This window comes from Solanum tuberosum, unplaced genomic scaffold (assembly GCF_000226075.1).
Source record: "Solanum tuberosum cultivar DM 1-3 516 R44 unplaced genomic scaffold, SolTub_3.0 scf00240, whole genome shotgun sequence".
Lineage (NCBI taxonomy): Eukaryota > Viridiplantae > Streptophyta > Magnoliopsida > Solanales > Solanaceae > Solanum > Solanum tuberosum.
In genome coordinates, this window is record NW_006239164.1 from 535,378 (window position 1) to 556,888 (window position 21,511).

General features: G+C 31.5%; 3 protein-coding genes across 5 annotated transcripts; 2 read left to right on the forward strand and 1 right to left on the reverse strand.

Annotated features, from left to right (window-relative positions):
- Positions 1–2,085: 2,085 nt before the first annotated feature.
- LOC102581785 (probable sarcosine oxidase) lies at positions 2,086–3,531 on the forward strand. Its single transcript, XM_006356992.2, has one exon. The coding sequence runs from the start codon at positions 2,115–2,117 to the stop codon at positions 3,429–3,431; it is 1,317 nt and encodes a 438-aa protein (XP_006357054.2). The 5' UTR covers positions 2,086–2,114; the 3' UTR covers positions 3,432–3,531.
- A 3,670-nt stretch (positions 3,532–7,201) lies between these two features.
- LOC102582109 (serine/arginine-rich splicing factor RSZ22-like) lies at positions 7,202–12,742 on the forward strand. Of its 3 annotated transcripts, XR_368090.2 has the most exons (7): positions 8,116–8,216; positions 9,237–9,339; positions 10,055–10,143; positions 10,369–10,594; positions 10,673–10,783; positions 11,148–11,850; positions 12,429–12,742. XR_368090.2 is itself a non-coding variant. In XM_015313265.1 (6 exons), exons 1-6 carry the CDS (start codon positions 7,231–7,233, stop codon positions 11,182–11,184), a joined length of 597 nt encoding a protein of 198 aa, XP_015168751.1. In that variant the 5' UTR covers positions 7,202–7,230; the 3' UTR covers positions 11,185–12,742. The 3 variants fall into 3 exon arrangements, 2 of the variants coding, with proteins under 2 accessions (XP_015168751.1, XP_006357055.1); XM_015313265.1 differs by lacking the exon at positions 8,116–8,216 and adding an exon at positions 7,202–7,261 and having other exon boundaries at positions 11,148–12,742; XM_006356993.2 differs by having other exon boundaries at positions 11,148–12,742.
- A 6,568-nt stretch (positions 12,743–19,310) lies between these two features.
- On the reverse strand, positions 19,311–20,894 carry LOC102600067 (uncharacterized). Its single transcript, XM_015313242.1, has one exon. It carries the CDS (start codon positions 20,892–20,894, stop codon positions 19,311–19,313), a length of 1,584 nt encoding a protein of 527 aa, XP_015168728.1.
- Between the last annotated feature and the right edge of the window lie 617 nt (positions 20,895–21,511).

The following is a 21,511-nucleotide window of genomic DNA, read 5'->3' on the forward strand; positions in this document are numbered from 1 at the left end:
TATATATGATGCTAGATGAATCATGCTTTATTCGAGTGTTGAGTCTATCAGGAGAGGCAGCTCGTCATAAGGTAGAAGTAAGACGAGATACACATTATTCTTTTCAGATCTTACTTACGAAATTTTATTAGCTTTTTTATTGTTGTTGTTGATGCTAGATATATAAATCACTCATATGTAACAAAGTAATTGTTAGAGAGTAATTTGCCTTGTGATCGCAAAACGGATTGTTAATTCTTGATTTCAGACCTCAAATGTATGTTGATCGGATATATTCCTCATTATCATAACATCGTCCAAAACATCGTATTATGATATCACTTATATTATGTTATACATTATAAAGTCTTGACCTTTCTTAATTAAAGGATTAGTGGTCATCCTTAAGTTGATTTTCTTAGTGCAATATATATATTTATATGGAATATGTTTTCAAATATTTATCTTTATTTATTTAGTTTGTCATTATACGACAAGATTATTCTTCATTCTAGAGCACAACGATTAGGATTTGTATCAAAAGACTTTTGAGTATGAGCTAACACTAATACGAATTCGTAACTTTTGAAGAGTCTACTGACCGTTTTATTGTGCCCCATATCTATTAACTAAGAAGAGGGTGAACACAACAATGGTATGAACCCTTTCCTTTCTGTTGCTACCAACGAAACATAAATTACAACATTTAACATGTTTTTTAACGTCTTAAAATCATGACTTCTTGTTATAAGTGACTATGGTGATTGATGTTGATGATGATAGTTGTAGGTGGTGATGCATGGTGGTAGTACATGTCGTTTTTGTAAAAATCTTTGAATAGACATCTTAAAAATATTAAGTCTTTATTATAAATATAGATCTTAATTATTCATATCTATTTAGTCTCATTAAGTAATTGTAAGATCATAAAAATAAACACACCTAATAATTAAATTTTGAATTTAAAACCAAACATACTTAAGAATTGAAATATGAATTATTAAGATCAGAATTTTTTTTAAGTGAAAATAAATGATGTTTTAGTAAACTAAATCTTGTATTCGTCGTTTTTTTAATAGGCTAAGGTGATAGTTAAATTCACTATTGGTGCAATAAAGCTTAAATTATGTAGGCAATTTGTAAGTGGATGAGAGCCTAGAGTAAAGGTAAAATTATTTTTGTGTGATTTAAGACCTTAACTTCACGTGCTAGTAAATATATTTTATATACATATTTAATGTATTTACAAAATTTGAATTAAAATTATTAATTTTTTGTCAAATCCATATATGGTAAAGCCTACCTCTGCCTTTACCTACATCAACATGTCACAAGCTTGAATCGTGGGAATCAACCAACCACTAATATGTGTGTCAGCATAAATTGTCTATATCACGCTCCTTGTGTGAAGGTAAAATGCTTTGTACATTGGACTTTTCCTTTTAACATATTTTTTTTCATTTTTTCCACTCAATGTTGATATCCGTTTTAGAGTTTGACTAATTCGATTCATGTCGAAAAGTGACTTCAGATTCACGTAAAAAAATCCTACTTTGGAGGTTAAACGCTTCACAATCAAAGATGGCTTCATTTCTAAAACTCAAACTCGAAATCTTTGATTAAGAATGGATAGATCCTTACCGCTTCACCACGTCCTTTTTTCAACATATTAGTGTATCTTGGAATAAAGTGTTGGATTCAAAAGAATCAAGACGTCATGCAAAAGCCTATAATTTGCTGAAGATAAATTAGACGACACATTAAACTATACTAAAAAAAACATATATTATTATATGATATAACCAATTGACCTACCTATTTAAAAACTAATAAAAAACATTAAAACTGTAGAGGGAAATTCTCTCCATAAACAAAAGTCTCTAAACAACTATGCTATAAGAATAGAGATCTTCAATTTATAAATCTCCAAATTTTTTCTTTGAAGAAAGAATAACCAAATATAGAGAGATTTTTTTTGTTCTTTTCAGGAAAGTAAAAACAATTACATATTAGAATGCTTTAACTTTTCTTCCGGAAAGTAAATCTCAAATATGAAAAAAAAAATCAGGGCAAAATCGTAACAGATGCTATATACATGGAATTTAATCCTTTAAAAACATAGCCATTCTCTCCTAATGCTTACTCCACAACTCCAAAAACTCATCTCCCCTGTTCCATCTCCAACACAAAAAACAGAGCAAACACAAACAAAAAAGAGGAAAAAAATGGAGAAACCAATCGAAATTTTTGATGTAATCGTCATTGGTGCTGGTATAATGGGTAGTTGTACAGCTTATCAAACATCAAAACGTAATCAAAAGACACTTCTTTTAGAACAATTCGATTTCTTGCACCATCTTGGTTCTTCCCATGGCGAATCAAGAACCATACGTGCCTCTTACCCCGAAGACTACTACCCGAAAATGGTCTTAAAATCCGAGACCCTTTGGAGAGATGCTGAAGAACAAATTGGATACAAAGTCTATTTCAAAACTCCACAACTCGACATAGGACCTTCTAACAACAAAGCACTTAAAGCTGTCATTTCTAGCTGCAACAAAAACTCGATCCCTGTTCGTGTTATTGATCGTAACACGATGTTTCAAGAATTCGATGATTTGATTCAATTACCTGATAATTGGATTGGTGTTGTTACAGAGTATGGTGGTGTTATTAAACCAACTAAAGCTGTTTCAATGTTTCAAACACTTGCGATCAAGAATGGAGCTTTTTTGAAAGATAACATGGAAGTTGTTGAAATCAAGAAGGATAGTTTAACAGGGGGTGTTTTGGTTATGGGAAAAAATGGAGAAAAATTTAGTGGGAAAAAATGTGTTGTTACTGTTGGTCCATGGATGAATAAATTAGTTAGAAATATAACAGGAATTGTAATTCCAATTCAACCATTGGAGACAACTGTATTTTATTGGAAGATTAAAAAAGGGTATGAGTCAAAATTCACTATTGGAAATGGTTTTCCAACTTTCGCTAGTTACGGTGAGACGTACATATACGGCACACCGTCACTCGAGTATCCGGGATTGATTAAAATCCCGATACATGGTGGGCGCCCCTGTGAGCCTACTGACAGGACGTGGGAGCCCACACAGAGTTTGGATCCACTCAAGAAGTGGATCCAGGAGAAATTCGGAGACCTCGTTGATTCAACGAGGCCGGTCCTGATGCAGTCGTGTATGTACTCGGTGACACCAGATGAGGATTTTGTGATTGATTTTCTTGGTGGAGAGTTTGGAGATGATGTTGTGGTTGGTGGTGGATTTTCTGGGCATGGGTTCAAAATGGGACCAATTGTGGGGAAAATATTAAGTGATCTTGTTATAGATGGAGAAACAAAAGATGTGGAGTTGATGCATTTTAGAATTAAGAGATTTGAGAAAAATTCTAAAGGAAATTTGAAGAACTTTGATGATCAAGTGAGTTCAGCACATTAAGTGAAACATTATCATAAATTTTATTTGTCTTTTCTATAGGTATTATATGTAGTTCATGTAACTATGTGGTATCTTATCTAAGTGATTTTATTATGTCTTTGATCTTTTATGTTGGGTTGTTTTGGGGAACTTTTAGTGAAAAGAATATTGTAAAGTTTTTTTTTTTTTATCCGTTTTAGAGTTTTCACTCTTTTTGTTTTTTTCGGTGACCAATCTTAGTATTGGAGATGAGGAGTTTACCATTCGAACAACATCCTCTTGGTATTACAAAGGTTTGAGTTGTGTTCTAAATTTATTTATCTTTTTGAAGAAACTAAATAGTTGTTCATTCAATAGCTTAAACTAAAATAACTGATAGATGTATAATTCATATATAAAATACGAAAAAGGGCCTAAAATACCCTCAAAGTATTGAAACTGGTACACAACTACCCCTCATCCACCTATTGGCTCCAAAATATCCTCCTCATTCACATATTGGCTCACAAATACCCTCCCCATCCACCTTTGGGTCCAATTTTAGGCACTTTATTATTGGAGCACCATTTAAAATAATTAAATAATCCTTTTAATTACGTGGCGCTCAACCATTGGTTGCAATTTAATTATTTAATATAATTTTAAACCCACCCATTTTTAACTAAACCCTCCCCAATACTTATTAAACCCACCCGACCCAATACAAAAAGAACCCAATATTTTCATACGAGTATTTCTCCTTGTTTGATTTTTTTTTATCTGTTTGAGTGGTTTTGTGGGATTTTCATTTTTATGCTTGTTAGCTGTAATAGGGAAATACAGAATTGTAGTTTGAAGTAAAATTGTGTTTATATCAAGGGTGTTGTTGATATTGTTGTGCAGTCACATTGTGAGCATTTTTATGTGCTATTGATATTGTTGTGCAGGTTTTCGTACTTGATGATTAGAAAAATATCATATCAAAAAACTTGATTGATTGAGTTGTTTTAGTTATTACCCTGTATTTGCTAAAAGTTAGAGGCTTGCCCCACACACACACATATATATGTATCCATGTTCCGTGTTGAAAATATTGTATTCAGTTGAACTCGTATGTGATAAGCTAGATACGACATATGAAAATATTGAGTTCTTTTTGTATTGGGTTGGGTAGGTTTAATAAGTATTGGGCGGTTTTAGTTAAAAATGGGTGGATAATGGGTGAGTTTAAAATTATATTAAATAATTAAAATTGCAACTAATGGTTGAGCGCCACGTAATTAAAAGGATTATTTAATTATTTTAAATGGGTGCTCCATTAATGAAGTGGCTAAAATTGGACCCAAAAGGTGGATGGGGAGGGTATTTGTGAGCCAATAGGTGGATGAGGAGGGTATTTTGGAGCCAATAGGTGGATGAGGGGTAGTTGTGTACCATTTTTAATACTTCGAGGGTATTTTAGGCCCTTTTCCGTATATAATATGTATACAAATTGGAAAAGTAAACAATGAATTTGACTGAAGTAGACTCTGCAATCTTGCCTCGAAGTAGTAAATGAGTTTTTTTGAAATTTCTATCTGATTAAATTTGATTTTGCGCATTGGAGGGTCTAGGGGACAACATTCTTAATAATATTTTTCCCTTCCTAAGGATAAACGAGTTGAGAATGTAAATTATGACCACAAATTTTGAATCTTTATGATCTTGGGTGTTTTTGTACACCTATTTGTCATATTTTATCCACATTTCACCTTAGCTTACTTAAACATTTGTCTCAATTGTGATGTTTTGGATACTATATGTGGATTTCATAGGTCTATATTACTTGAACGATCATGTATATTCGGGAGTGCATTAAAAGTTGACCTCAATTACTACATCACACTTTTTAGAATGCAACCTTTTGATAGACCCTGTTAATATAAAATATTTGTGCATAATAGTAAATACTGTACTCAGCCCTTGCTTATCCAACTAAACAAAAAATGATTTACAGATTCATAAGTTGTAATTTTGATTAAATCCACCTAATTCAGAGTTCAAACCCTTCTAAAAGGAAGTCAATTGAATTAAACGTTTATTACAAAGTCTAATTCTAATTTATGACCTTGCCTGTTAGCGTAGAGGAAATGAATTTGATCAATAGCTTTAACAACTCCTTTGTCTTTAATCCCTTTTCTACAATTTTTTTTTAACTATATCATACAAATTGAAACAATGACTGATAATAGTATTACTTGTTCTTTGCATAACTTAGATTTGATGGCGGTCGTGTTAGAAACCATGAGGCTCGTGCGCAGATGCAAGCCAGAGTTAGGAGTTTGGGGGTTCTAAATTTTAGGACAGAAGAGAAAAATATTGCAAAATATGCTTCTTTTAAATAGAAAAAGAATTCTTTTTTATTGATAGTGGGGTTCGAACCCACAATACTAGTGTAAAAAGCATTTTCACCACATTTTCTTACCACTGAGTTGTCAATCAATTTTTTTTAGGAGGTTCACAGATTAATATACATATATATTTATTTAATTTTCTTATACAAATACATGATCTACGAAAAATCTAATAGATTCATTCGATCCCACGAACCTCCACCTAGCTTCGCCTCTGCTCTCCCTGTCTGTCGTCTACGGAGGAGTCACGGGCGTAGAATACACAACAGTACTACTGCTTGAGCCAATTCGAGAGCAAGCAGCCAACTAAACTGATTATGGCTTGTAACTTGTAATCACGTGTGTTTGCCTACCCCCAAACACCTTATTCACTCTTTCTCGAGTACTTTGTTAACGCGAGATGTTTTGTGTATTGACAATCAAAATATTTTGTTTAGATGCTACAACTAAATCTTGTTTCAATGGGATACCTTAAGTCCTAATAAAGTGTTTTTTTCAATCTCTACCAACTCAAATTTCCTCGAGATGATCCGAAATTTTAAATATGAACTTCTTTTGATTGTTTTGAGTCTTTTAAATGATGGATTATATTTGTAATGTAACGATATTGTATATATATGCATATATATTGTTGTAGTTCATCCTCTCAATAAATTGATTTATTTTTCAATTACTGATCAACTCAAATCACCTCTAGATGGTCCCAATTTTTTTTATATGAGTTTCTCAAATAAGTACGCATGATATCCATTATGTCCCAAGTTTTACTTGTGATATTTTTTCTAAGTGACAAAAACACACACCGAAGTAAGCATTATAGATATTGAAGAAAAATCGAAATGATTTGGACGACTTCAAAAAATCTAATTTCACTTATATAAAATAGGATAATCAAAATTATTGGTATGATATAAATTTCAAAAAGTCTATTGCAATTTTATATATATATTATTGTTATACATAATAAATATTTGATATTGAATATCTTAAAAAAAAAATCTGATTTCACCTCTGAATAACAATATTATATTTGAACCAAACAAGATATTCGATAGGATTGGTGAAAGTTACGAATCAGATGCTAGCTGAAAAATTCTAGGTTGCAGTAGCCATCACACCTAGACAATTAAACAAACAAGATAGAATCAAATTCAATTCAATCCCTTATTCTTTTTTATTTTATTTATATTGGTGTTCGATATCTGTATTGAAGTTCGATTAATTCAAATTCATTCAGCATAAGACCCCTTTCAAGGGGAAACACTTTCTATCAAGGATTTTTTTAATACCAAGGATTCAAACTTAAGACTTTTGATTAACTAAGAAGCAACCTTATCCACTGCACTATATCTTTCGATGACAATTCAATCCTCTCCTCACTTGTATTTCTTTCTCTTAAACCTTATATATACTTGAAAAACTTTTGCTTGTTCATATTGGAAAATATAATGGGTCTGTTCATGAGTTGCATGGGAGAAGGTCAGTAATCTTCACTTCTTTTTTGTTTTTTGTTTTTTTGGGTCCATAGGATACACTTCTATTTCTCCCATCTTGTGAAAATGTTATTGTTTAAGATGTTAAATAAATAAATATTTTCTTAATAACTATTTTTAGAATGTTTTATCTTTTTCTTTGACGCTTTAAAACAAATCAGAAGGCCCCGCTTACTGCAGAAAAAAATAGGAGTTATTGTAGTTTCAAAATTAAATTAAAATATAATATTTCAAAGAATGATGGGAATGAGATGAATTGGATAAATATAGTCATTTTCTGACATAATTGATAGTTTCTATAACAAATTGATAGATTTGGGAAAAGAAGGAAAATGTTATTTCAATCTTCTTTAATTTCATAGAAACATGATTATCAATCATCTAAAAAATAAAATAAAAAAACGTATAGGGAAAATATCGGTTATCGGAAGCAAATTGATGACCATAGCGTTACAAATGCGATGCACTCTAATCTCTAAGCTATGATTATACCTCAATTATATTTCAACAGTAACTTCTGTCTCAATTTATGTGGCATAGTTCGAATTTTGAGAATCAAATCTCTTTAGTTTGACCGTGTATTCAGACATGAAATTTTTAAAATTTTGGAAATAAAGTTTACATGTTTGAAAACGACATATTACAAGTACTATAAGTCACAATACTTTACAATTAAAATATTTAAATGACATGTGAAAAAGTTATAGTAACAAAAAAAAATTCATTTGAATTTCGAAATAAAAAGGTATCAAGTAAGTTGGATCAGCCTCACAACCAAAAAGGCCTAGGCCCAAAATTTGTATCAGCTCTATTGGGCCTAAACCCAATGAGTACGGCTTTCAAGCCCATTCCAAATCCAGTTATTCATATCTCTAACATTTCCCCTTTTCATAGTGGTGGCCTAGGGTTTTTCTCTCTCGCGTTCTTCACTAGGGTTTCAGGTTTGCCGTCTCCTTGCTTCAATTTTCACTTGTATAGATCTGTTTATGTTTGATCTGATGTTTAATATTGAACTTATGACTTGTTTTAGTTTGATAAGTTGAATTTTGCGGTTCCGTCAATCCTAATTTTGTTAAAAATTTCATAGAATTGAAGAAATTAATCGTTTTATTGAATTCGAACATCTTACTAGAATTTTAGTAGCTCAATTAGTTGACTACCTGAATTTTCAGCTTGTTGGCAAGGTTTTCGATTCCCGTCGGTGTAATCTGCTTCGCCATTTCCGTTTCCCTACTCCTTTTGGGAATAAAAATATGAAAAAGATCATCTTTTTTGTGGTTTGTAGATGTATATAATGCTTTGTTGAACTCATTAGGTAATGTCTTTTCTTGTAATTGTTTGTTGTTGCTACCGTTTTCTTCTTCTTTATTTTTAGCATGACTTCTTTACTGATGTATTTCCTTTTCATATGTGTTATGTATATGCTTAGTCGACCTGAATGTCTATCGGAAACAACCTCTCGGCCTTCAGAAGTTAGGTGTGAGGTTGCATACACTGAGTATGCTGTTGTTGCATAGTGAAAGCAGTTATAATAGGTGGCCTCACCTTTTTTATATAATTTAAAACATAAAATATATATATCTACTTCTTAAAAAAATAGTATTCCAAAGTGCGTAGTATTCGCCATAAAGAATAATTGATGATGGAGTTTAGTTCTTAGTCACTTGTAGTAAAACTGTTTTTTACACACTTTCATACAACTGTAGATTAGTGTTTTTAGTGAAATAGGATAGACAGATTGTTTTCAGATATTGCAATCATCAGCATATACAGCATAAATCCTTAATAATTTAAGTATACTACAGTGCTACCAAGAAACAGAGTTGCAAATAACTTTTTGTTTTTGATGATTTTGGCATATTCCAGACACGGTACCATTCAATTTCTTATAATTACCTTATGAATATTTAACTCTTTTTTTTATATATATATGTCTGACCAAAGTGTGTATTCCTGTATAGGTTATTATTCCGAGATGTCAAGAGTGTATGTTGGAAATCTTGATCCTAGGGTCACTGAAAGAGAACTAGAAGATGAATTCCGTGTCTTTGGAGTTATAAGAAGGTAAAGCAAATTCTACACTACATTTGTATTTTTGATCTGTATGCATTGTTGACCTCTAAAAAATAGGATGTGCAAATTTTTTAGTAATTGGCTGCTGAATACTCTTATAGAGTAGAGCAAGTAAATATTTAGTTTACAACTAGAACCTGTTATTAGTGATTACTAGTCATCCATTCTCTATTGCTTATATTTTCTCAGTTCATGAATGAAGCATAAACTAACAATCTGACATGAAGGAGCATTTAAGTTTTATTTTTTATCAGATAGAAGATAATTTTATTCTAACTTAATGAGTATACCTGTTTCTCTAAAGCAGTATTTAGATGTAATGGTTGTAAGCTGTACTGCAAGCACATTATTTCCTTATATTCATGACTAACTTTTGCCAGAAATTTCTAAGGAAATGGATCTGGTATAAGATATCAGATATCCATGCTTTTGTTGCTCTTTGATCTGTTGAAACTCCTATGTATTGTTTTGAATTCTTTTAAAAAAAGACTGATTATTGAATGACAAATAAAGTGACATGTTGAGATTTAAATCGAAGGGATTTGGGATATAAATTCAGCTACTAAGAACATTCGTAGAACTTCAGTATAAGTAGGGGCTATTTCATTTATGGAATTTGACTACTTGTTTTTCCATCCGTCTTTGTTATAATGCTTTCTGATTAGCGCATAACGCACTTGATGAAAAAAATTTGAAATGCTTGCAGTGTTTGGGTTGCAAGACGCCCACCTGGTTATGCTTTTATCGACTTTGATGACCGTAGAGATGCACAAGACGCAATCAGGGATCTGGATGGTATTGCCCCTTACTCATGCATATGGTTGAACCTTCTGAATGGGTTCTTATCTTACTTATGGCCGTGTATCTTGCCTTTTTCCGAATTCAATCTTTTTCAAAATACTTTGCAGCTTCATTATCAATTTTATATTTTTTTGCTCTATACATCAGCATCTGTAAAGTCTGGCAATATGTCAAATACTAAAGCATTTGAAGTTTTTCTTTTCCTGATACATTAAACAGGTAAAAATGGATGGAGAGTGGAGCTCTCACATAATTCTAGAGGAGAAAGGGGTGGGGGCCGTGGAGGAGGTCGTGGTCGTTCTGGAGGCTCTGATTTGAAGTGCTATGAGTGTGGTGAGTCTGGTCATTTTGCTCGTGAATGCAGAGTGCGAGGAGGTCCAGGTCCTGGTAAACGTAGAAGTCGTAGCCCTCCTAGATATCGGAGGAGCCCAAGTTATGGTCGCAGGTCAGAAGAGAACTTTTCAAATATGTAGTAGGACATGACATTCACTTTTACCCCCTTGTAATGCCCTTTTTGAAACAGGAGTTATAGTCCTCGTGGACGTTCCCCCAAACGCCGAAGCGTGTCACCTCGTGGCCGTAGTTATAGCCGATCTCCATACCGTGGAAGAGATGAAGTTCCTTATTCCAATGGGTGAGTTTCCTAACTTTGGCATCATTTATTGTGTCATCTTTGTTGATTGGGCATTCTTTTTCAAGTGTTCGTACCTGATTAAAGTTGGGTGATTCATCCTAATGTGTATATCTATATACATTAGGATTTGTTTCTTGGATCTTCATTTGAATTATTTTGTATCTGTTTGGTGTTTCATGCCTTAGTTCGTGTAGCTTGTGTATTGACGGTGTTGCTACCTACCTACTTGTTTTGGGTTTTTGATTTTGGGACATTGTCTGGTCTCATGCTATACAAATATGTTCGTTTATTTATTCTTTCATATTGATAATGAATCTTATCAATGCTCTTGTTATCCTTATCCTTCTTCTGCTTTGTAAAACAGAAATGGTGTCAGGGACCGAATCAGAAGCAGGAGCTGAACGGAGAAGTTGATTACTTGTCTCATTCAGGAGTTTTTCGATGTGTGTGTTACTATGCTTGACTTGATCACAGCTGTGTAAGTGAGGCCATGCCCTCAACTTCAACGGCTTTAATTTTCGTATGATATTATAAGTGTGTTTTTTTAATTTCTCAACTTTTTCCCTTTTTAAGAACCATTATGTTAGGGACATAGACCTTTTGTACTTTATGGCGTCTATTATCTTTAGAAAAGAAATATCCTAAAGAATGCTGCTAAAAATTTACTTTTGTTTTCTTGTGTCGAGGTGTCTTCACGGTACTCTGCTTCGTTGGTTTTCTGCTCCCACACTCTGTGGTTTCGTTCTTCACTGCCCTGCTGTGGGATCTTCAATTTCAATGATTGTGGATCCCAGCTAGCTACATCACTAGATGCTCTTCTGTTTGATTGAATCTCTGCTGCTATGACACGCCTCACCTCAAAGTGTAGTGGTATATTAAAAGTAGATATTAAGGATGATGAATGGCATCACAGTCATATGGCAGGTACCTAGTCTGTTACAGAGAGGTTGAGAAACTCACATTCTTGTTAAACAATTGATCGCCACATCAGCAAGGTCATTGTTCCGGTATCTGAAAGCTTACTCGTGGAAGTTCATGGCTTCAAGGGTTGCATGTAAACATCCTAGGTCCTGTGATTCCCTTTGCCTCTTATTTGTTGCTCCCTTTTAAAATCAACTATTTGCTTATCTTTTTATGCCATTTTAAACTATTTTTCTGTGCCTTTTACTTTCATCATATTCTTTTATCAAAATATTTTTTTCCATCATTATCTCTCCCGTCATTGGAGGAGAAGTGAACAATATTTCATCAAAATATTTCCTTTAATCTCTGTACTTATCCGTACATATTTTGATGTTTTCCTTTTTATAAAGTGGCCTTGCAACCTATTAAAACTCAAAATTTTGAAAGATTTGCATGAGATTGGTGTGATACCAAGTAAAGACCTGTGTTATACTTCGCTTCCCTTTTATTTCCTTAAAATTTTGTATTGTATTGCAAAATCTGTTTCTCTATTTTGCTTTCTGCTGGAGACAAAAATGGTTCATGAATTTCTTTTTCAAAATTTTGCTACTCGACTTATAGTTTTCAGTGAAGTGTCGTCGTTGCTTTAAAATTTTAGAAGAGGGTGAATTTCATCTGCGAGTCTACATCAATCGTCATTTGAAGCACACCTATTTTAGATTGGTTCATTGCATATTAGCAGGAACCTTGTTGCTCTGCTTTTGATCAATGAACTTGCTCTTACTCCATGGGAAACATCATTGAGCTTTACTTGCTTTGTACCCGGTTTTCTCCTTCCACAACACCTGCGGCTTGATATTGCTAGCTTCAAGTTGTTAAAGCGACATCTCATTGACCCCCCCTCCATCTTCTCAAATTGCCTGCTTGCTAGAGCTTTGAGTGCGTACTGTGATATATTTTGTATTCAAATGGCTTGAAACTTTCAAGTAACTTTACCTTCGAAATATGTTTATTACTTATGGTAACCTCATCTCAGTCATCAGGTTTGTGATTTCACACAAATTTTCAATTGCCAGATATTATGTTGAGAAAAGAGGGAAATTCTTATATTTCCCTTTTGATACAAACTACTACTTCTGATGTTTGAAGTATAATATTTAGGTTTTTCAACTATACAATATATATTTGTGTAGAAAAACTATTCATTGTGTCATTACATCAAGCACATCTCATTGCATGTCTGTGAATTGTCACTCTTTAACTTTGCTAGTCAGTGGTACGTCTTTAATATCGACGAAAGTTATTTTTCAATTGATTAGTTAAACACACTATTATTCGTTAAATGTATTTTTAAAAAAGTTTGACAGATTTTAAAAGCTTGGTTGAATAGGTCACAACTCACAAGTCAATGTAAAATCATTAGTATGTCTATCACACAACTGAGTAGTTACATGGTACTTTGTTTGAAATTCCTGTGACTATTATTTTGATAGCATACTAGTCATTTTTCAGATTATCACGATGAAAAAGAAAATGAAGTTCATAACATTACTTTGACTAGTTATATTATTAATTTATTATGACGAATTTCCTTAAAAGATAAAAAAATATCAACTCTACTTATGTGTTATTACTAGCTCTATCATTATTACTTATTTTATATCTTATATATACTATACTAGACACAAGTGCCCGTGCTAGAATATCTATTTTTTTTGTTTCACTTTATGTGATATAGATAGAATTTAGAGAGTCAATTAAATTTTAATATGATTTTTAAATATTTAAAGTTGTTAATGATTGTAATTTATAGTACTTTTTACATAATATGTGTTACTTCTCTTGTCCCAATGTATGTAGCATAGATAGAATTTCAAGAGTCAATCAAATGTTGTTAATTATTGAGATTTACAACATTTTTTATGTAGTTTTCAAATTAAATAATACATACTATCTATTTTGTCCCATTTTATGTGACACGAATAGATTAATTTTATGAATGAATCGATTTTTTTATAAGCAATCGAATTATTTATATGTTTTTTAGAAAATATTGAAATTTTCAATTATCATGATTTATAGTATTTATACGTAATTTTTAAATATATAAAAAATAAGACAAACAAATTAAAACGAAAGAAAAGAAATTGAATATATGGGTGGCTGTCAAGTGTCAAGTAGGCATGTCAACCTCGACATGCATGGTATCCCCACTTATATATTAGTAAAATAGATTAATTTTATGAATGAATCGATTTTTTTATAAGCAATCGAATTAAAATAATTGAAGTTTTCAATTATCATGATTTATAGTAGTATTTATTACGTAATTTTTAAATAGATAAAAATTAAAAAAAATAAGACAAACAAATTGAAACAAAAGAAAGAAAATTAAAAATAAGAAAAAAAATTGAAACGAAAGAAAGAAAATTAAATATAAGACAAACAAATTAAAACAAAAGAAAAGAAATTGAATATATGGGTAGCTGCCAGGCATATCGACCATGACCTGCCTGGTATCCCCACTTATATATATGTATGTATATGTATATGTATATGTATGTAATGGATGGATTTAGTATATTAAAAAAGTCAAGCAGATTTCCTCAAAATGTTATATAAAATACCTTTAAATATCAAATCACGTTGTTTGTAACATCTTTTATATATAAAATAAATATTTTTGGATTAAGTAATTTTATTTTTAAAACAAAAATATTACTAATAAATGAATATTGTGAAAATAGAATTAATAGTATCTTATTTATCAACCTAAGCTTTACAACAAGTAACTTATTGAATTGTTACCTTTTACTCGGTGGTAATTTGAATTTTGGAGCACCATGTCTATCGTAATATTAACTTTATTTTTGTTGTGTTCTATTTTTGATATTTGCACCATGTGGTGTTTATAGGTGTTTTCGTCAGCACGCTATTTTGTTGTTGTTAATAATCCTTTTCTGAATGTTCTGCACTGCCTTCTTTATTAGTTATCATGTTTATGTTAATGTCCTTTTCTCTTTTCATAACTATTTTGATTTGTTGCACTCGAATCAATGTCCTTTGAAATAATCGCTCTATTCCACGAGATAAGAGTAAGATTTCCGTACACTTTGCCTTCTTTAGACTACACTTGTGAATTTCACTGAATATACTATTGTCTAAGATACATTAAAGAATTATTGTGACAAATAGGAAATGTCAAATTTAGGTTCAATCTAACATTTATTTTATACTGTATATTTGTGTGGCCAAACCGTGTGACTTCTCTCACAATTTATCAACTATTTCCCATCTTTCTTCCTCTCTCTATATAAGACATCCTTAGCTTAATTCAGTCATATACTCCCACTACTCTCTCCAACACAAAACACAAAAAACTACTCTTCTCTAGCAAAAATACTTAGCCATGAAAACACAAAATTGGTCATTATTAAAGTCACTAATGAGCAAAGCAACCATGAAGATAACTTTTCTACTTGGCTCAAAAATACAAAAATGGAAATTAACTTCAAGAATCCTAAGTTTTCAAAGAAAACATCCTATAAAGTTATTCAAGAAGTCTAAGAGCTCGTTATACGATGCAATTCGCGACATAGATGATCAATTTGAACAACAAGAAGGTCCTTCTACACATTGCATTCGAAGAACCAAAAGTAATATTGCTCGCAATAATGATGATGATGAAAAGGACGTTGATAAGAGAGCAGAGATGTTTATTGCTAATTTTAGAAGACAACTTAGATTGGAAAGACAAATATCATTGGAGCTTCGATATTGCAAATGATCCATGAAGATTTCTTGTTGAGCAAGTAATCGATCAACTATTGAGAGTTTTTGAAGGATATGATTTATTATTTAATTTCACTTCTTTTATTGAGTTCTACAACCAAAAAGAAAAAGATAGAAATAAATAGTATATATATATATATATATATATATGATATATCTTAGTTATATTGAACAAACGGGATATTTAATTTTTTTTCTTTAATTTGCTAGTCATTTGATGATAATTATTGTTGTTATTATTGCTACTAGTATATGATGGCATCATTTTTTCCTCTCTTTTTCTTGAATATATTGCATTCAATTATCAAACAATTTCTCATTATGAATTTGGTTGACCCAAGAAAATGAAAAGGAAAAAAGTTTCATATTATTGACTAGCTTCAACCTTTAAATTTTAAATACCTTTATGAAGTTAAAGATCAAGTGATAATTTTGTCCTTAGAGCCCAAGATTAATAACTTCTTAATATTATATAAGTCACAATGGACCATACAATTTGCCTACTTTTGAAACCCAACTAAAACTTGGTTAAAGTTCATCCTTGGAACCCACGTTTAGTAACTTCAAAATTAACCATGCTTAAAGTTATATATACTATTTGCTTGTAATTTTCAACATCAATCACTACTATATATCGTCACCCATCGATTATCCATTACCCCAATCATTAGCAATCAACCATCACCATCAATCACTGTCCCAATCGGCACTCGCACTCCCCATTGTTAGTCATCACCATTACAAATTACCACTATATAATTATTTCTAAAAGAATGTTGAAGTATAGTATTAGGTTAATTAGTATTTTCTTTTACTTTAAGATTTATAAATATTGAAAAATTCAGGGTATTAAGAAAACGTACCACTCTTAATATATTTTATCCTGCGTATACCATCCTAATATTTAGATGTAAATTCACAATCAGATGTCTTAATCTTAATAAAAATAAATAAGGCCTTAATCAATCTCTCGTATTAGACCTAAGATCTATTTTCTTAACACGGTAATAGTATAACGAAGATTGTGAATTTAAATCTCACCAAGACTAAACAAATTTTTTACCTTAATCGAATAACTTAAACTTTTAAATGAGATGGTTATACAGTTCAACCAGTACAAACAAAAAAACCAAAAAGTTGTGTGTAGTGTGAATAAAAATTTCTTTTTTGTTGGCCCAAACCGTGTAACTTCTCTCACAATTTTTAGCTCTCTTAATCCTTCCTCTTTCTCTATATAAGAAACCTCTTAGCTTCCTTTACTTACAACTCTTCTCTAGCTAGCAAAAATACTTAGACATGAAAACACAAAATTTGTCACAATTAAAGTCACTCATGAACAAAGCAACCAAGAACATAATTTTTCTACTTAGCTCTAAAATGCACAAATGGAAATTAACTTCAAAAATCCTAAACTTTGGAAGGAAGCATCCTATAAGGTTGTTCAAGAAGTCTAAGAGCTCGTTATACGATGCAATTCGCGACATAGATGATCAATTTGAACAACAAGAAGGTCCTTCTACACATTGCATTCGAAGAACCAAAAGTAATATTGCTCGCAATAATGATGATGATGAAAAGGACGTTGATAAGAGAGCAGAGATGTTTATTGCTAATTTTAGAAGACAACTTAGATTGGAAAGACAAATATCATTGGAGCTTCGATATTGCAAATGATCCATGAAGATTTCTTGTTGAGCAAGTAATCGATCAACTATTGAGAGTTTTTGAAGGATATGATTTATTATTTAATTTCACTTCTTTTATTGAGTTCTACAACCAAAAAGAAAAAGATAGAAATAAATAGTATATATATATATATATATATATATGATATATCTTAGTTATATTGAACAAACGGGATATTTAATTTTTTTTCTTTAATTTGCTAGTCATTTGATGATAATTATTGTTGTTATTATTGCTACTAGTATATGATGGCATCATTTTTTCCTCTCTTTTTCTTGAATATATTGCATTCAATTATCAAACAATTTCTCATTATGAATTTGGTTGACCCAAGAAAATGAAAAGGAAAAAAGTTTCATATTATTGACTAGCTTCAACCTTTAAATTTTAAATACCTTTATGAAGTTAAAGATCAAGTGATAATTTTGTCCTTAGAGCCCAAGATTAATAACTTCTTAATATTATATAAGTCACAATGGACCATACAATTTGCCTACTTTTGAAACCCAACTAAAACTTGGTTAAAGTTCATCCTTGGAACCCACGTTTAGTAACTTCAAAATTAACCATGCTTAAAGTTATATATACTATTTGCTTGTAATTTTCAACATCAATCACTACTATATATCGTCACCCATCGATTATCCATTACCCCAATCATTAGCAATCAACCATCACCATCAATCACTGTCCCAATCGGCACTCGCACTCCCCATTGTTAGTCATCACCATTACAAATTACCACTATATAATTATTTCTAAAAGAATGTTGAAGTATAGTATTAGGTTAATTAGTATTTTCTTTTACTTTAAGATTTATAAATATTGAAAAATTCAGGGTATTAAGAAAACGTACCACTCTTAATATATTTTATCCTGCGTATACCATCCTAATATTTAGATGTAAATTCACAATCAGATGTCTTAATCTTAATAAAAATAAATAAGGCCTTAATCAATCTCTCGTATTAGACCTAAGATCTATTTTCTTAACACGGTAATAGTATAACGAAGATTGTGAATTTAAATCTCACCAAGACTAAACAAATTTTTTACCTTAATCGAATAACTTAAACTTTTAAATGAGATGGTTATACAGTTCAACCAGTACAAACAAAAAAACCAAAAAGTTGTGTGTAGTGTGAATAAAAATTTCTTTTTTGTTGGCCCAAACCGTGTAACTTCTCTCACAATTTTTAGCTCTCTTAATCCTTCCTCTTTCTCTATATAAGAAACCTCTTAGCTTCCTTTACTTACAACTCTTCTCTAGCTAGCAAAAATACTTAGACATGAAAACACAAAATTTGTCACAATTAAAGTCACTCATGAACAAAGCAACCAAGAACATAATTTTTCTACTTAGCTCTAAAATGCACAAATGGAAATTAACTTCAAAAATCCTAAACTTTGGAAGGAAGCATCCTATAAGGTTGTTCAAGAAGTCTAAGAGCTCGTTATACGATGCAATTCGCGACATAGATGATCAATTTGAACAACAAGAAGGTCCTTCTACACATTGCATTCGAAGAATCAAAAGTAATATTGCTCGCAATAGTGATGATGATGAAAAGGACGTTGACCAGAGAGCAGAGATGTTTATTGCTAATTTTAGAAGACAACTTAGATTGGAAAGACAAATATCTTTGGAACTTCGGTATTGCAAATGATCCATGAAGATTTCTTGTTGAGCAAGTAATAAATAATATGTTGAGAGTTTTGGAGGATATAATTTATTATATTTGTATCTTTACTACTATAACTATTACTATTACTATTGAATTTGTTTTCACTTATAAATTTTCTATTTATGGGATGAATGGCATATGACTACATAATTACAAATGTATACGATCAAACTTCTCTATGACAGTTATCCTTTATAACAGACAGACAAATCTTTCTTTGAATCGATTTTTCATGCTATATTATATGTTCTCTGTAATAACAATTAAAAAACATAGAAACAAATGACATCGTTATAGAGAGATTTGACTGTACAATCTTGTCATGGTTAGAATTAACTATTTCTCCACATTTTCGTGTAATACATGGAAATATTTTTACTTCATATTTGTCCAAAACATATTTAAGAAAAGTTGTTACAATGTTCAAGAATGAATAATGATTCATACAATTTAGTGTAAACTCACTTGGAATCTTGCAAAGAGATGACAGTTTCAAAAGCACTAGCCAATGCTTTCACCCTATTCTTCCTTTGCTCTCTAAGTTTACTTGCTGTTTCTTCAATAACATCATTAGATGATACTACAATTTCCTTCTTATGCACCAAATGTGTATAAGCCTTTGCAAATGTCATTGTAGTTGTGCTAACTTTGTTGTTGTTTTCTTCCTTTTCTTTGTTGTTTCTTCCTTCACTTTCTTCTTGATCAATCTTCAAATCCAATTCTTTTCCCTCATCTTTCTTTTGTTCACAATCATCCAATGGTGTTTCATTTTCTTGATCTTTCTCTTTCTCTTCTTGATTCTCGTTTTCTTGTTTTTCGATCTCTTCAATGTCATGATTACTAGGCTCAAGATTCTTGATTTCTTCTAGTTCTTTATGGTTTTCGATGATGCTTGTTTCGTCAACCAATAGTTGTTCTTCTTTTGCTACTTCCATATTCTTGATGACTTCTTGATTTTCCACAACATATAATGAGGATGATTCTGCAGCCTTGAGGTATTCATCAATGTTTACAGTTTCACTTAGCTCTCCATTATCTTCAATCACTAGTTCTTGGTCTTCCTCTTTACCCTCATGAGGAACGATATTTGCTATGATATCACTATCTTGGTTCTTGGTTATAGTATTGTTCATGTTCAATGCCTTAGCATAGAGGCCAACACTATGTTGTTTTCTAGTAACATCCTTAGTACTAGTATGAGGTGTTTTGGGAAATTTATTCAAAAGGGGTTTATGAGAAGTGGAATTCTTACTTGAAGATGGCATGGATGGTTTGAGAACTCTCTCCCTAGGAGTAGAGGATGTTCTGCTTTTTAGCTGGGGAGAAGACAGGGGAGGCTTATGATCAATCGATAATCTTCTTCGTGTTGGAGTTTGTTTCCTATGAATGCTATGATCACTTTTTGGGACTAGTTTCATGCTTTGAGGACTATGATCATGAAAAGACGATAGGGGAGGCCTATGATCGAAAGACAATCTCCTTCGAGCTAGATTTTGTTTATTGTGAGTGTTGGTATCACTAGCTATCTTCTTGCCATGAGTATTATGATCAAGATTAGGAGATTGAGGAGGCTTATTATCAAACGATAATCTTCTTTGAGCTGGATTTTGTTTATTATGAATGCTAGAAGATGATGAAGCTATCTTCTTGGCTTGAACATTGTCAAGACTAGAAGGTAGAGAAGGCCTATTATCGAACAAACTTCCTCGAGCTACATTTGGTTTATTGTGGACAATGTTGAGATCATTCAACAATGTTGGATTCTTCTTGACTTGAGTACTATCAAAATTAGATGGAGGCTTATCGATCGATGTTCTATAATCTAGGGTTTGTTTATGGTGAATGTTGGGATAAGTTGATGGTGTTGGTTTCTTGCCTTGAGTTTTCTCAGGACTAGAAGAAACTTTGGACTTGAGATAGGTGTTTTTCCTATTTGAAGCAATAAGATTAATGGCATTTGTGTGTGCAAGAGACCTTGTCTTGGATGTGCTAGGGCTCCTCTTGCCCTTTACTATAGGGGCAATGTCCCTTGTCTTTGTTGCCATTCCTTTGCCTCAAGTCCTCAACAAGACTATTTGGACCTGTAAAAAGGTAACAAGTTAGTTTCGACTATAGGATTATAACTAACGTAGTTAATTAATTGTAATTACCTTTTTAAATGATTTGATCATATAGTGTTAATACTTTTAGACTGTTTATGTATACAAGTTAAACTCTATAAGCAATAAGAACATAGTGAATAAGAACTTCTCTTTATAACAAGTTAGTTTCAACTATGATTATAACTGATATAGTGAATGTAATTACCTTTTTAAATGACTTGATCATATGTTAAATTTTTAGACGATCAATATATTTAAGTTAAATTCGGTCTTTAAGCAATAAAAGAACATAGTGAATAATGAAAAATAAGAATGGGAATTCTCAATGCCAAAATCAATTCTCTATCATAATTGAAAATTATACATGAATCTTTTTTTCCACCATAACTTTACAAAGAGTGCTACTTCTTTGAGACTTAATTTCTAAATACAAATTATAACAATTTTCTGGAGAACATAATCAAATAAATATAAATATCATTAAATTCAATAAAAGAAGAAAAAATCATTCCTCCAAATCTCAACCAATTCATAAAAAAATTATATGAAAGAAAATACAT